Raw genomic sequence first — 17,303 nt, 5'->3', positions numbered from 1 at the left:
CACCGTCCCCCGGCTTATTTATTTATTTGTTTTACCGAGAAAAGCCCTAATATACTATTGTAGGTGTGAGATATGATATGAAATGTGTGAATCAATATTATCAATACTGTAACACAACCATTACTATACTGACATATAGTGTACTACAGAAGACGAAACACTAATGAAATCAATCTGTTGATGAGGTTTTGTTCTTACGGAACATGGTCATGTACTGCCTGGCGTTGAGGTTCCAGTAGCCCCAGTTGGTCCGGTAGCCGTGCAGCGTTGCGTACTCCTCATGATTGTAAGCTGGCTCCGTCCCAAAAGTGTCAATCACTCGGATATGACATCTGTAAAGACACAGCACAACCACTTAGAAACATAATGTTCCTATTGTCTCCCATGTACAACAAAAAATATAGGCAACATGTAATTAAATCACATGTAATTATAGCTGTTTATACATCATTATCGTGTACAATTGTTGACAAACTAAGAAGCGATATAATAAAACAATAAGCACTTAAAATTCCCTTTTATTTGCTTTTAAGTACATTATAAAGTGTTATAAAGCATTGGAAATTGTTGATACTGTAAACAGCTAATACATGATAAATTGGCTGAAATAAAGTGTTGCCAAAATATCAACTGTTTGTTTTGTTTAGACACAATGTCTAGAAACCTCATAAATGAAAGTGATGCTTCTCATTCATTGTGTGTACTTAAATTTCTCTTTTTCTCTTCATCTCTCTTCATCACTGTCTCATTTTCAATGAGGTTGGTTAACGTCCTGCAAAAACTAAAATTTTTGGAGTAATAGACATTTTTTTTGGTGCAGCAGAGACATTTTGAAATCTTGAATCTGCATTACATCATTAGCATTTTTTAATCCGAGCCCTGCCTCACTTACAGGATATGCATGCACGGTTGTGCTGACTAAATTACACACTAGGTTTACGCAGATTGTGAGCAGAAACTGAATGCATGGCACAAATTTTTCTTGCACTTTCAAGTTAGTAAATTTGGCCCTGTGTGGTATAATTCTGTTTTCAGCTTTGATGAGAGGCCTAATGACAGAAAACTACTAACAGCACAAAATGCTCACAATATTTAGCACAATCGTACAAATTACAGTACATATCTGCAGGTTTGTAAGAAAAAAAGCAAAAGCTAACAATTGCGTAGCCACTAAACACTAAAGCAATGAGGCTGTGCTTCAGTGCATATAATCACACACACACACACACACACACACACACACACACACACACACACACACACACACACACACACACACCTTGTACTCCTGTCTCTGTGAGGACACATAATGCATTCCCTCACCTTAACTCACCCTAACCTTAACCAGCACAACTAAATGCTTGACCCCAAAATCTAACTAACCCAAACCCTAATCTAATTCTATCCTGAAACTTAAAACCAAGTCTGACACTTCACACAAAGTGGGGACCGGTTAAAATGTCCTCACTCTGAGGTCTAAATCCCAAATTGGTCCTCACAAAGAGAGTTGTACATGTACAAAACACACACACACACACACACACACACACACACACACACACACACACACACACACACACACACAAAGCTCACGATGCCCTTGTCTGTACCAGTGAGTGTTTTCAATCTGGCCAGTCTGTTAGCTCAGGGGGATTAACAGGAGCTAAAGGTGGCAGAGTCCACTTTCTCAGCTCTGAGACTCATTCTTGGCAGATAACTGTGTGAGAGTGTGTGTGTGTGTGTGTGTGTGTGTGTGTGTGTGTGTGTGTGTGTGTGTGTGTGTGTGTGTGTGTATAGGTAAGTGTGAAAGAGTGAAAGACAGAGATAGTCCAGTGACATTCATCATTAAAAAAAGTTGCTTAACTGTTTCCTGCCACACCACTGGCCCTGCAGTTGTACATGAGGTATCTATTTTCACATGCTAACATTCTAATATATTTAGATATCTTGAATAAGTGGCGTACTGAATAACCTTGCATGTCTTCTTGTATTTTAGTGCGCAATTTCCGATCTTTGCTGTTCAGAAACATGAAGTTGCAATTACCTCCTAACTCAAATAATGTCTTGTTGTTATCCTGTTTTCTGGTCTGTTGATGCTGCCCACAGTATATAATGTATTATTACAGTCTTGTATTCCTGGCTTCACTAGAAAACCGGGACGAGATGTCATATTCTCTACATCAAAGGTACTTATTCTCTTGAACAAGCAATGTCATCTTACAAGATCAAAATTTCTTCCTCACTTTCAATGTTCACAATTTCAAAGAACAACATTTAGCTTTGCATTTGCAGGGATCTGCTGCCCAGGCATACACTTGGGTGATTCTTTATATATTGTACCGTGTAAAAATATTGCTCTCCAGTCTTGATAGAGAGAAGGAGACACAACACATCTTGTTTGACAATTCCAAGATATTTCTGTCGATGACTGCAGCATCCAAGAGGCAAACCAATAAATTGACAGTGATTTATGTCGGAAAGGAGCTTATAAACATGTTCTTATCAGTTAGAGAGTCAAAAAAAGGCACTTATCTGCTCAGCCTTGTTTTGAGGCATTAAGGATGAGATTCTGCGGAAAACGTTGTGTCTATTTTGAAAGGATAACAGAAAGCTGACGATGAATTATTAACAACAACCTCCAACCTGCGCTATCAAATATTGTCAGTTCTGAAATGGAGCAAATTTTTCTGTCCACAGAAAAGAGGTCCCCAAAGGAAGGAAAAACAAAAAGGAGTGTAAGAAGAGGGGATAAGCGGAGGAGTAGCTGAGCTGCATATCTATCGGGAGATCAGAGTATGGGGCTAATCTGGTTTAAACGGCTGCTCAGCAAGGCTGAACAGTCCTCCGGGGGGGAAGGGGATATGGCAGGGTGGTGTGTTGGCACCCGCAGTTGAGTTTCAGCTCTAACTTTGGGGGAGTAAGACAAAACCAAGATTTGACTGAAAGAAAAACCTAGATACATTAATTTCAGGCAGTTTTATTCATTCTGCTCTACCCTGCCCAATGAGCAATTAGCCTTTCCAATCAGCGTTCTTTTTTTCAGATAACCATGTTCGTCAGCAGACCATTCATTCAACCCACGTGGCCCACATTTGAACGCAACACCTAACGCAGAGGTAGCGTGAGCTGCAAAGTTTTTGGTGCCAGTTTACTGCCGTCACTCCAGAAGCCTCCGTCTCTTTATTTCCATCTCTGTGTCTCTCTTTCGCTTCTTTGCCTCCCTGTTGAAGGAAAAGCAGTTGCAGCCTCGAGAAACGGCACGATAAAGCTAAGACAGACTATTTATACTAAAAATGTCACTGTTATGTCTAATGTTTTCTTTTACCGATGACACCGATGATGATGATGACGATGATTTTATTTGGTTATTGTGCAGTATAATAAAGATAAAGAAATAAATCCTCAAACTTGACCATATGTCCGTTGAATGCATTAACGTTGTATGTGCTACAATGTGCGATTACATATTGTGTCATCTAATAACATACTTGGCTGGTCCGAATCAAAGAGAAAATTACACTTTTGGTTTGTTTTATATTTAGTCTGGTTCGGTTTCACAGTGCACAAATTACAGCAACTAAATATAAAAAAATGATTTGCTGAAGGTTGTGCAGTGGGGCGAATTAAACTTTTTTTATTTTGAGAGCTGACAATCCTATGCAGGGAATTGCACACTTTTGCCATTTGTTTTTTTTACTGTTCTTTTGTGTGCTCAATTCCCCTCTCCTCCTGTTTATCCTGAATAACTATAAAACCCACTATTTGTGTAGCTCACAGAGCGCTGTTCAAAGACAGGTTGCACAGGCATGTGAAGAAATTAAGAGGAGGGTCACTGTTCGTTTGGGAAGAACCCTGAATGACGAAAGAAGAACATATATACAACAAGTGACTATATATATATATATATATATATATTAATTATGTCACAGGAGCTGTTAAAGTGTTGTCCAGAGACCTAAAGGTTGATTGATAGACTACAGTATATGTTCTATTATAGTATGTGTTGAGAAATGTGTGAAGTTGACCTTTGACCAAGAAAATGAAATCACTTGTTTTTTTCATTCCAAGTGTATGGAAGTAGAGAACGGCCGTGCAAGCAATTGTTATCTCAAAGTTAATTTTAGATCCAAAAAAAAATGATATTTGTTAACTCAAGATAACAATATGAATCAACTCCTTTGATTGTGTAAACACAAGGTTGTTTCTTCTTATTACTTATTCTGTTTATCAGAGATAAAGAGCACCATGCCAGCATCAATAGATGACTGTGGTCAAGCCAACATTAGGTTATAACACTGATTTAAATCACGGCAGCTGCTTGGTGTTATTATATCATAACTATTGTATCAGCACTTTCATCATTGTTGGTTTTTTATGCCTCCGCTTCAGAGACCGCCGTGTTTTCAGGTTGTCCGTCTCGATGTCCATCTCATTCTCGTGAACGCGATATTTCTGGATTGCCTTTGTGGGAATTTCTTCAAATTTGGCCCACCGGTCAGGGTCACTGTAACTTCACAAAACACATTTTGGACCTGAATTGATATGCTAATTGTGTCAGTTGCACAGTGACAACTTGACTGGTTGGCGAAGGCATACGACCACAAGGTGATAATTCTATTTTCCGTATTTATTATTTTCTTTGTCTGTACGTATGTGTGTGTATGTGTGTTTTATCTGTTTCTATCATTGTTAAAACGTTTGGATTGTTGGTAAAGCACCAGAAAATTATTGTTGCATAGGGCAGAAAAAAAGACTCACCTTGAAGAAATACTCTTAATGAGTTAAAGTGAGTTTGAGCGAGATGACCATTTACCATAATCACAACAAACAGCCAGCTACTGACACCTCGTCTGGAGTCTTACAGATTTCTTTCTTTCTTTCAGGCCTTCCCTTGGATATCTTCTCTGATCAGCCTTTATCAGAGCAGTAAATTCAACCTGCTGAGGAAATCAATATGCTAGTCCTATTATCAGATGAGTGGGTGTGATTTAAGACTATCTTCTATCGGTTTTCAGCATCTTTTACGTGCAGCGATACACCCTCGGCTGCACGCAATCACACAAACACAACAACAAACCGAAAACAGGACAGCATCGTGTTGTCCGGGCATAATAAATGATTGTGGATGTCGGTGGGAACGTAAAACCAAAGTAATTAAAGGGAGCTGAAGGGCCCCGAAGCTCAGAGCACTTGATTAATAATGCCTTTCAGCCCACAGGGCTCAACAAGAGAGAGAGACACAAAGAGAAAGAGAGGGAGAGAAAGAGAGAAAGAGAGAGAGGGAGAGAAACAGAGAGAGAGAGAGAGAGAGAGAGAGAGAGAGAGAGAGGGAGAGAAAGGCAAATTAGTATGTCATTTACCTGTCCTAAACCTCTGGTGATAGTGGAATTATTGGGTTAAAATAAATGGATGAAGAGGTTAGGCATAAATGCATGATAAGTATATACCAGAGAGGGGAAATTAAAAAAGAGAGTATATTTTTCTTGCTATACAGTAGATCAATACAAATGATTGGTCTAGGTGACACGTCATACACCCGACTGTAAATTCGAGGGAATTCTTTGAAGCTTCTAATGCATTAATAAATCTGCACCTGACCAAAGAATCGAATATCCTGGGTGGGCATCCTTCTTCATATAATTGAAATCAGCAAAGATAGATGTTCCTCGTTCGAATCCGTATCGCCCCAAACATTCAGATAATTCCCTGGCGTGAGCTTTCTGTGCGAACAAAAGAGCGTCTCTTACAAACACTTAAAGTCACGTTCTGTTAGGGAAAGCAGAAATCAAAACTCCGCGCTGTAACGACGGAGTGGGAGGACTGCTGACCTCAGCAAGCAATTAGGTGCAGACTGTTGGCTGACTGGCACCCTGTCGGGGGGAATTGTGTGAGTGCGTGTGTGTGTGTGTGTGTGTGTGTGTGTGTGTGTGTGTGTATGTGTGAGAGAGAGAGACAAATCACGAGAAAGACAGAGATAGCAAAACAGGTTGTGTGCTGGGAGAAATAGCTCCCCAGCCCACCCGTAATGCTTTCTCTCTCTCTCTCATAATTGGATTTTAAAAATACATACGTGGAGCGGCCCTTTATATGTGGTGCCAGGTCGACTCTAGACCACTCCTGTTTTTTTTTTTTTGGTGGTATCTCTCTTTCTCTGTTCTCTCTTTTCTCCTTTGTTGCCGTCTCTCCACACACTTTCACTGTTTTATCTCTTCTCTTTCATTTGGCCCCCTACTCACACAGGCCCTCACCTCCTTTTATCTTTCACTGTTGTTTCTTTATGCTGGTAGCAAGAACAAGGGGAAGCAAAATGTCAGCTGCTGCCACCACATACAGTGAGGTAGGACAGAGGTGCCAATTTATTGGACAGGGAGAGATTTGAGGGGGACAGAGGGGGGTGGCTGCAAGCTGTTTTTAAGGGGCTGGAGAGGACAAGGCTCAAGCTGGACTTTCAATCTTGTGTATTATGTTCTCAGGAAACAACATGGAAGACCTCTGAAGATAACACACGCTTGTATTGCTGTGCTCTGCAGGGTTGTGCAGCTGATGTTTTTATTATGATTTTTTTCAAATGCACTGTGGCACTTTAAGTTCTTGAATTGGGTACTACTTTACTGTTTTGTTGCTGGGGTCTCATGACTGTCATGGCCTAGTTTCCAAGTTGTTCCATCTTTATAGCAATTAAGCACACACTTTGGTAACAGCACAACAAAAAACAACAACCTCTCAGCCTGTTTCTTTTTAAAGTCTCACTAATCTTTCTCCTTTCTCACGAGGCAGATGTCTCCTGTTTTTCTTCCTGTCTCTTCTTCTCTCTGTGTTTAATCGCCACCCTGCAGCTGACAGTGAGCCTCAGAGTGCACTAAAACAATAGCAATGATAAGCTGCGGAAACACGGTTTGATTGGAAATCGGTCCACCCTCGAACTCGCATGTCCCAATGTGCATGCATGTTGAGTTGTCAATTTCTCATATGCATCCAATCTCGTACTACTTGTGATATTCATATTATTCTTGCTGTGAAGAGTAATGGTGCCTGACAGGTGGTACAGTGCCAGTTTGTGTGTGTTTGTGTCTGTGTGTGTGTGCATTGTGAGGCTGTTCCATTAAATCACAACAGACAAAATAATTTTGTATTTTGTTGTCTTTAACTGTATGTGTGTGTATGTGTGTGTGTGTGTGTGTGTGTGTGTGTGTGTGTGTGTGTGTGTGTGTGTGTGTGTGTGTTTGTCTGACAGAAAAAGTGTGTGAATTTAACAAGCTGAATGAATTACAATCAGACATCTGGACAGAGACATGTGAGGCGTATTACCGGCAATAATTAATCCATAAACGCAACCATTAAATCCACCCGCCTGCCTGGAAAATTGCTGAGGCACACAAACGCACCTACATATACAGTGAAAAAAACAGAGATATATAAATCCACACAAGCACACACAAGCACAATGCACACCCACTGACTTGTGTTTCTTGAGCGAGAGCCCCATGTGCTGCTTCATCTGCTGCATGCCGTGGTAGTCGGTGTAGATGAGGTCAAAGGGCAGCGGGCCGGTCAGCGGGCAACTGCCTCTGCCTGGGGGCACACCGAGGAACCTGCAGCACACACATAAAGAAAACGCAGAGTTTAGACAAGCAGGGAAACATGACTGCCAGAGAAGAGAGAAGGTCCACTCCGAAAATAGTGTGAGCAAAAAGACTGTACTGCAAGCATTCATTATTGACTTTTTAGTTTTGTTTCAGAAAGGAACGGAAAAGAGAAGGTGAAGATACAGTACAGCATTGTCTGCTGGTGCTGTATTTATTTTTCTCATTAACAAACTTCTTTTTTTATATATTTTACTGTTTATCCCTTTTCTGGAGTATTTTCATGTGGTAAAAAACCTACCAGTGGAACATTTATTTCGATGTTATTCATTAGTGTATTATACAAATGTGTATTAGAGCTTTATTATTGTTTTTCTACAAGATTAAGTTTTTCTATTCCGTGTTCACATAATGCTGGAAGTCAACGTCTACCAGTCCATTATTCCATCACTGGTCATCTGTCAGCCCGGACTCTAATAATAGAGAGTCGAGTCACAGACAGTAGCTAATTAACAGGAGTGGAAGCTTAAAGTCCATATTGTCATTAATAACTGCTGCTGGGCAGTAATCAGGTAAAGGCCAATCTCACACCAATTACATTTAGATGTGCTGACAATGTTAGAGATCTTTATTATAATAGAGACCCGAGATGTGATACTGTAAGGGTTTTCTCTAAAGTTTGTAAACTTTGTATATGTTGTCATACCACTCCATTTATATGGATAATAACCCTTTAATGAGCCTGTTCTCTCTTTCTGTTGCTCTGGCAACTATCATCTTTTGCTGCTCATGTAGTGGGTTAGTGTTCAACTCGCCATACTGTTGTTTTTAATTCTAAAATCGGTTTAGAGTATTGAGATGATTTTATTACAGTGATGTAAATTGCATTGCAGCATTTAGTGTGAATTCATCGTATGCTGGACAGCACAGTACAGCGACTTCCGGCATCTGCATGCATTTAAAGCTGACCACATGGTTAATTGGCTTTGCTGGCCCCAAGTTTGATGCTTATTACATACTTTTAATAACAAGTCAACATCTCTAATTTTGTTTAATGTGTTTAGACGTGCTCGTCTGTTGATCGGTCAAACCACTTAGGAAATAGAACGTGTTGGATGGAATGACATGGCATATAGCTGAATAGACAAAGAGCGCCAACTCCAGACACTTAACTTCATCAGCAGAAAAATCCTGTTTGACAGACAGCTGATCTCTAAGAAGTGCCCGCACCACAGCAGTGAGGTATTCGGGCAAAAATATGGGCAGTACATTTTGAAAGAATCGCACCAGAAGTAAACATTTATAGAATGCCTGGAAGGAAAGCAAAGCCCTTAAGCCTGGAGCTGTTAAGCTCAACCCGCTGAGCTACACACTGACACAAGTGAGAGAAACAGACTGTATAGATGGCTGCATGGGGCCAGAGTTGGAGCACAGCATGAAGAGGAATTCAAACCAAGATGAACTGTAGTAGTCACGCTTGAGGTAAGTCTTTGCATTGTGTGCCAAACTGATTAAGACCACCAGCAGCATAGACTTCAAAAAATCGGATTGACTGCGTGACAAAGTAACCAAACAAGGCGACGTGAAATAATCAAATGCCCATGTTTATCTTCCCTTGCTCTAGGAATGGGTTACTCATATCAAAGAAAGACAAATCTAATTCCCTGGAGTGAAGGGGAAAAAAAGGGGTTTTGACTGAAAGTTGAATTAAAAGTGTGTCTGCTGATCAGATGGTATCGTATGGGTTATGCTGAGTTCAATCAAAGTCAAGCCAGGGCGCGCTGGGGAGGCCTTTGGCAAAATATCATTCAAACGAACAGGATGAAAAGAGCTGAATGCATAATGACTTGGCTGAATTGAACGTTACAGCAGCAACATCAGCAACAACAACAGATGGTAAATGGATGGAGGGACAGAGAGAGAGAGAGAGAGAGAGAGAGAGAGAGAGAGAGAGAGAGAGAAAACAGAGAGTAACTGATGTGTTGAGGTAGTGTGTGTGTGTCTGTCAGGTGCTTATCTGTATAAGTGCTTGTGTGTGTATACCTGCTGTGTTGGTACACACGTACGTCCACACACACACACACACACACACACACACACACACACACACACACACACACACACAGCAGTATAAAAAAGTAGGGAAGAGATGTTATTTAAGTGTGTGATGTACTGTGTCCAGTTTCCCATCCTTGTTTGACTCAGTTTCAAGTTATTGATCGACTAAGGGCCTCTCTGTTACCATGCAGACAGACCTGCTATTGGATATCTGACCTGTGAGTGGTCTGCTAGCTCTTACTTAGCTCTTATTTCTGTGACAGATGAGGCCAAAGGCTAATGGAGACCGTAATGCGATTCGTACGCTTCATCCTGTTATGCTAGTTTCACGTTGGAGTTTTTTTTTGGCTGCACTGCTCGTCCAAAGGGTCATTTGATAGTGTTGCGCGGTAGCACTTACACGAGCTCTGCTGGCGGCTGCTAAACACTGCAAGGCAGCAGTGAAAACACAAAGACAACAGAGTTTGATGGAGTGAATGAAGGGAAAGATGTGGTAGTGAGATGGGTAGGGGGTGTTTTTGTCTGATGTACTGAGATGAATACTAAGAATCATCTTAACTCAAGGTCCACTTACTAGCTTTTTCTAGAGCAGAGGTCTTCAACAGGGGGTCCGCGGTCGCAAAGTTTTTGGCTGATTAGACATTTTTATTTTTTTTTTTAAATTGAAATGTCTTTAAATACACATTAACATGAATCCAACATATTGTAGCGAATGGATACATGGAGGCCGAAGATGTTATCTTTCAGTCAGAAATGCACACATTCAGCGACACACAGGAGCTCTCAAGCTGGGCACCGGTTCACTCACAGCACAAGACTAGCCTGGATTGTGTATTATTTGAATAGCTTAGTATTGAATGCACAATAACAAGGTATGTTTATACATGGCACTAGGCCCAGTTTAATATAAAACACAATTGTATACAATATATATAGTAGGGGGTCCCTGCTCCATCTCTCTATCAGTTTGGGGGTCCTTGACCTGACAAACGTTGAAGACCCCTGTTCTAGAGATTTGAACTCCATGTCTTTGTCTTCACCACTGAAGACTGTGGGTTGTGGTTGAAAACTAATACGTGTTTTTTGAGTTGAGATCATTTTGTCAAATTGCTTTGTCAAAAAATGTACTTTCAGAGTCAGGCAGTAGCAGTAGTAAGCCTATGAATGTATTGGTTATCCAGGTACATTTTGTTCTGTATATATACAGTATATATATATATATATATATATATATATATATGTGTGTGTATTTCAATATAATTGAATGCACCAGGAAGTTTAGACTATTGTTGAAAGGCACAACTAAAATGATCTAGGTGCATTAAACATCCAACTGTGAAGACATGATTAAAGAGTACAACTGGACAAAAATAATCCAAAAATGCAAGACTAAAATTAGACAAACTTGAAAAAAACGTATCTTTTGAATTTGACTACATTGTTGTAACTTTTCATTGTGTAAAGCGTAAAAAAATATATTTTACAACGTACTTTTGTGAAAAGATGATAAGAACATCAGAATCATGTTTTTAGTTTAAAGGTGCTTAATATGAGATTGGGGGCATATCTATTTCCTCTCAACGGCTATCATCCAACTGTGCTCACAGCGCTAACAGTGCAAACAATACCAACAGTGCTGGCAAGGCTAACAGTGATTACCTGAGGAGGAACCAGAGGGTGGGGGATAAGCTTTGGTGAAAACACCGTATGAAAGCAGTGCAGAGTGAGCTATAAACAGCGCGTCACGCTTACATGCACGTGGCCAACTATGTCATCAAACTATTACATGCAACTATCGTCTTCAAAAAATACTCACACGTCCATTTGCACATTGAAACTGTAATTGATCCTCCCGTCCACACAGACTGTGAAGAGATCCCTTCCAAATGTGATCACAACGTAAGAGATACGGGACAAAATCCACGGCCCTTGTTGTTGAAAAATATTCACGAAAAGTTTCCCAAGTCCACGACTCTTACATTTCACCCCTCAGCGGCTTATAAAATCACATCTGTAATGTTGCCGGCATCAGAGCGTTTTAGAGGCTAGCCGTTATTTGCGGTTTGAAGCCCTGTGACACATTATGGAATAGCGTGATGGGATTTCAAGTGTGCACTCTGTCTGGAGTGTGGTGCCCCTCATTAGTCTAGTATTTCCATTAGCGATACAATGTCTGCCTCCATCCTTATAGATAATAGAGAACCCTTATAGTTAGAGTGGCATATTCAAAGAGTCCATTCAATGAGAACCAATCATGTTTCAGAGATGACAGGCAACAGCAAGCTTTTAAAAGTATTATTTACCCTTGTTACAGAAGTTTTATTTGAATATATGCCTTAGGTCCTAAAGCCTGATGCTTTAAGTCAAGAATGAGAGAAGTTCCACTGATGTATACAGCTTCTTATAAAGCTTTGGACGACACATGGGCTCGCTTCCTTGGCACAATCACTTCTACTTAAATATATATGTGCTAAACTGTTCTCTTAAAAATTAAAGCACAAGGTCAAAGATGATCTCTCTCTCCATTGTGGAGATTATGAGAGGAAGAAAAAGCTTTCAGGGGGGGAGGGAGACAAAATGAAGTATGTCTTTAGGTGAGGCCTGTGAGTGTTGGAGTGTATGTTCTCAACAATGGTTTTACAATGAGCAAACACGTCCTGTGTCCAGATTGTAATACCCTTTGTCCTCCCAGATTGCATATCCCCCCCATAAAAGAACACCTTCAATCACATCTGCCCATTCCTTTTTGCGAGTTCCTCTCTCCTCCCCTCCTGTAAAAACCTCATGACTTTGGACTGGAAGGTCGGGAACTGTGACAAAAGGGCTGAACACAGCCTCAGTCCCACACTGAAGCTTTCAAAATGAGGGTATTCAAAATGTGGACGTGATTTATCTTTTACTGTAACATAAGGTATTTAATGAAAATGGTTTGGTTTGGTGTTCATATTTGTGATTTTACAGAAATGTGTTCACTCTGATGTTTTCTGCTTCTGCAGTCTTGAACATTTTCTTTATACATTTTACATTTTGCAAATTGGAGGTAAAAAAAAAAAAAGAGCTTAGACAGGGTGATAATGTCGCTCTAACTGAATGAGCTCTGCATCATCTAAATCATATTCTGTCTTCAATAAATATTCTTCAAACAAACAGAAAATAAGCTTTTCTTTAGGGATGTGGAGTCAAGGTGACAATCTGTGCTTGTGTTTATGTCAATGCGTCAACATATCAGGACTATTGACAATGTTACACTCACTGTCAGTTTATCGATGCCCCAAGACAGAAAAAATAATCGAGCTACAAGACAGGGCGAGATTATTTGCTTGGAGTTGGCTTTTATATTTCAGTAACAGGCTCATTTAATAGTCATATTATATTCAATAAATATGTATCCAAATCCACTACTTGTATCACACACCCAATCAAGCACATAAAAACACTCAGTGGTCCATTGAAAGCAGAAACTGGAATCGTGTCCGCCAACCAGTCATGTTGTGGTTAACATTCACGTCTGTCCAAAATGTCAACACTTCATCATTTTATCCTTCCAGACAACGGTGTGAAATTGTTATAAATTCTTGAGTTATGGCCACATACGCGTTTCTTCAAATACTTATCAGTTCATCGTTGAGTGCAAGTGGAGGTTTGTGTCAAATCCGCTCAAGGCGTTCCTGAGATATCGCACTCAGGAGAATGGATTGTACGTGAGGTCACAGCAGCGTTGACTTTTGACCAAAGTCTAATTAGTTTTTCCTCGAGTCTAAGAGGACTTTTGTGCCAAATTTGAAGAAATTCCTTCCAGGCCTTCCTAAGATATCACGTTCACCAGAATGGAACGGACGGACAAACAGAACAAGGTTATGCCTCCAGCCACGACTGTCGCCGGTGCGGAGGCATAAAAAGCTGTAATTCATAATGATCCCGACACCATCTCTGGTTATTCATTGCAGGCAATAACATAATATGCACAATTCATTTTCATTACGCAGCGCTGCAGCTCAGTCAGGCCTTTTGTTTGCCTGCAGATGTCTATCAGTCACTCCGGGTGTCGGTCTGTCTGCCATAACAGCGAGGACGGGAACAGTGAGTCCAGTGAGAAGAGGCTTGGGTAATTCCAGTAATGCTAGCCGGGATTCAAAAGAATAAACAAAAGAAAACCAGAAAGATACACAGGAAAAAAAGAAAAGAAAGAAAAACACAGACTGTACCAACAGCTGAGAAAACAGCAGCATGGCAGAATACAAGCAGCTCCTTGGTTCTTCATTTTCCATCAGCAGTGCGTTTCTCTTACTCTTCTCAGCTGTTCAACCATAGCATATCGACCAAGAGTGAAAATGAGTTCTTTACTCTTGAAATAGTCAAATTTTCCCTTGTTCTTTTGTTAAGGAACGCTAAAGGACAATTTATCTGATGAAACTACACTGAATACCTGACCTACAGCCATTCAATTCACCCTTTGATAGAGGTTGGTATAGTATTAACTCCTCTACTGGCACCTTGTACAGGACATTTCAATGGCAAGCAACTGAATCTGGATGCTCTCTTCGCATTACGTGACGGACCCGGAAGTTGTAATTCCACGGTTTAGCCAACATGTAAATACGCCAATAGACACTATTCCTGGAGGCTTGATTTCAACACTTTTTGATGTTCACAATGTAGCCTTATCATTGATTGGCGACTATAAAGCATTAATACCTTTCTCCTAATCGCAATATTGGCTGATAGCGATCGTCAGTAAACCTTTATTTCACACTACGACGGTCTAAAGGTGTAATCATCGGTTCACATGCAGGCCAAGCGTGTGGGGATTTGCATGGATCATGGATCAGTTGCAGTCCGTAACAACACTGCTTTCATCAGTGGGTCATAGGCTCAAATGTCATTCGGTTATAGATGGGGCCTTTACAGACATTTATTTCTTTATTTATTAATCTTTGAGATTCTTCACCTGAAGATTTGCATTACTGGCACTGTTGGCTGCCAGTGGTGGAATCTAACCTACAAGTAAGTACAGTGACTTAAGTACTGTGCTTAAAGCCTCTGAGCAGCCACAAAGGTCTTCAGTTATTCAGGCTAATTAGACCTCTGCTCAGACTGAAGGTGGGCTGGAGCTTTGATGGGAATTTATGAGGTCACAAATCTTCATGTACCAATACGAATGATAAAAGTGTAATTAGTTCCGCCCTAACAGGTTTAACAAAGCTAGCAGGAGACTGAGGAAGTCGATACACGTCCACACAGTTCTGAGCAGAGGTCTCAGCAGCCAGATTAACTAAAAACACCTGTTTACGTGTTCAGAGGCAAATTCAAGGTACTTGAGTATTTCCATTTTTTGCAACTGTATACTTTTTAATCCACTACATTTAACTGACAGCTATAGTTACTAGTTACTTTATAGATTCAAAATTGTTATACCCTTCCAGTAAAGTGAAAGCCATGTATCTTCTTCTGATTATGATTTTTTTTAACTGAAGAACTACGTTTTTCTGTATGTGTTGAGAAAATTCTCCCACTTCTTAAACAAAATTAACTATTTAAACAAAAAAAAAAAAAACCCTCCTGCTCAGCTAGAAAATGCATTGCTGAAAACATTGCTGGAAAGTTGACTTTTTAGAGATACGTGGGTCTCACAAACTACCCAAAAGTAGAAAAGAATTGTTAAAACCATAAACATCTACAGCAGTAAAATGCAGAATGAATGCAGCGGTAATATTACTCCAAAAGCATCATAAATAACAGTATAACATGGACAGGGAGCATGATTCTGCATGCACTTTTATTTTTGATACTTAATAAAGTAAATTTTGCTGATAATACTTCCATACTTTTTCTGTAGTAAGGTTCTTGATTGCAGGACTTTTATTTTCATAGTGTGGTATTAGTACTTATACCTAAGTAATCGATCTGAATGCTCCCACCACTGTTTGCTGCATCTGTTGCCTACATACCCAGATGCTGACATAACTTAGCAGTAGTTTGCAAATGTATATATTTCAAATGTCTTATTGAAAGACTGAATGTTGGGTAAACCAAACACAAAGTCAGTCAACTGATCACAGCATTTAACCCAATAAAAAATCAGGATATATAATTCAAATCCAGTTGGATTGTGGCTCAACCTTTTAGACACGTATAGAGAGTCATACAGCATGTAGTCCATATAAACATTGTAGGTATCAACGCCTTGCTGTAAATGTACTGAATGAAGGCTGACACGCAGAAAAGACCCTATACAGAGGTTCAAAAAAGACATCAGCAATACACACACACACACACACACACACACACACACATACACAGGATGGCAGGCATCCCAGACACAATTCGAGTGCCTTGCAGGGCCACACAGGAGTCCAATTACCCAAGGTTCTCTTGTCTCCTGGCTGGCATCGAGTCAACAAGCGCTCAGAATGAACACACGCACACGCACACACACACACAGACAGACACACACACACACACACACACACACACACACACACACACACACACACACACACACACACATTTCATTGCCATGGAGTATGAGAATACATGGGTGAGGGTAGACAGGGGAGCAGTGTACAAATTCACAAATTCAAAAAATATATATTTCAAAACTACAAAACATATTTCTTCAAAAACGTTGAACTCTTTGCTCATGTAGTATGTGAACAACCAACAGGATCTCGGTGACATGCTGTGTATGCATGTGTTTGTGAGTGTGTGTTACTGGTTACGTTTTCCTGTGCATGGTACTATATAGCTATTCCATTCAATACCAAATGACTGTATTGATCTCCTAAGGAGCCATTTAGCAGGGTGTTATGAGAGGCACAAAAGCACAATATGAGCAATAACACACAGTGTATTGCTTGTGGAGAGCTAATATCTGTCATGTTGCCCATAGGTCTATTGCTGTATGTGTGTGTGTGTCTTTGTTAAGTGAAGCAGAAATACAGATATTTGATTCTTTCTCACTCCAGCTCTCTGGTCTATACCCATTGTAAGATGTAATGCATAGGTCTACGCCTCTCTTTCCAGTCCTGTGTGTGTGTGTGTGTGTGTGTGAGAGAACAGAAGAGCCATACTGGCCGGAGGGATGTGTGCGACAGATTGTGTGCATGTGTGAGCAGAGTTTGTGAGTGCAAATGCATTTCCACAGAATTCAAGTGTGTGTTAGTCTGCATGACACAGAAGTTGAAGGGCATTCCAATCAGTGCTGTCAACTAACGTCATCCCCACTGTCCCGGCTGACAGAGGGCGAGATGGGGTCAGCGGTGAAGAGAGGATGGAAGCAGCTGGGACTGTGACGAGCTCTGCACTCGTGTTGTTACGAAACCAAAATTGTGACTCTGCTACAATACCTGGTCTAAATATCTCGATATCGATACGGAAACGATACAAAGGCAAAAACCTCAAACATCAGTAAAAGTAATTCAATAATAGATTTTTTTTTTATTCATTAAAAAGATTTACACACAGTAATCTGATGTCCCCGATACGTGAGTTTATGTGTTTTTAAAAAAAAAAAGATTGTTGTAGTTGCACATTAAATGTTTAAAAAGGCTTTTTTTGTTGTAAAAACAGCACTCCCACTGAGCCATCAGCAGCACTTTAGACAGAGAGTGATACTGTTGAAGGGGAGACAGCGAGAGGCTTCGAAAAAACCCCTACAAAACC

The 17,303-nt window shown here is 40.3% G+C and overlaps 1 protein-coding gene across 1 annotated transcript in view; it reads right to left on the bottom strand.

Moving 5' to 3' along the window:
• The window catches only part of LOC137885351 (alpha-1,6-mannosylglycoprotein 6-beta-N-acetylglucosaminyltransferase B-like), a 106,968-nt gene that overhangs the window by 14,483 nt on the left and 75,182 nt on the right, over positions 1 to 17,303 (bottom strand). The window contains exons 9-10 of the mRNA XM_068727576.1: positions 7,461 to 7,592; positions 199 to 332 (exon numbers count right to left, since the gene is read on the bottom strand). Coding sequence (XP_068583677.1) covers positions 199 to 332; positions 7,461 to 7,592 — 266 coding nt within the window. The remainder of the gene's footprint in view (positions 1 to 198; positions 333 to 7,460; positions 7,593 to 17,303) is intronic.

Source organism: Cebidichthys violaceus, unplaced genomic scaffold, assembly GCF_023349555.1.
Source record: "Cebidichthys violaceus isolate CVI_PGR_0920_01 unplaced genomic scaffold, fCebVio1.0.p SCAF_4, whole genome shotgun sequence".
Classification (NCBI taxonomy): Eukaryota; Metazoa; Chordata; class Actinopteri; order Perciformes; family Stichaeidae; genus Cebidichthys; species Cebidichthys violaceus.
The sequence above is the reverse complement of the archived record's forward strand: the minus strand, read 5'-3'. Positions and strand labels throughout refer to the sequence as shown.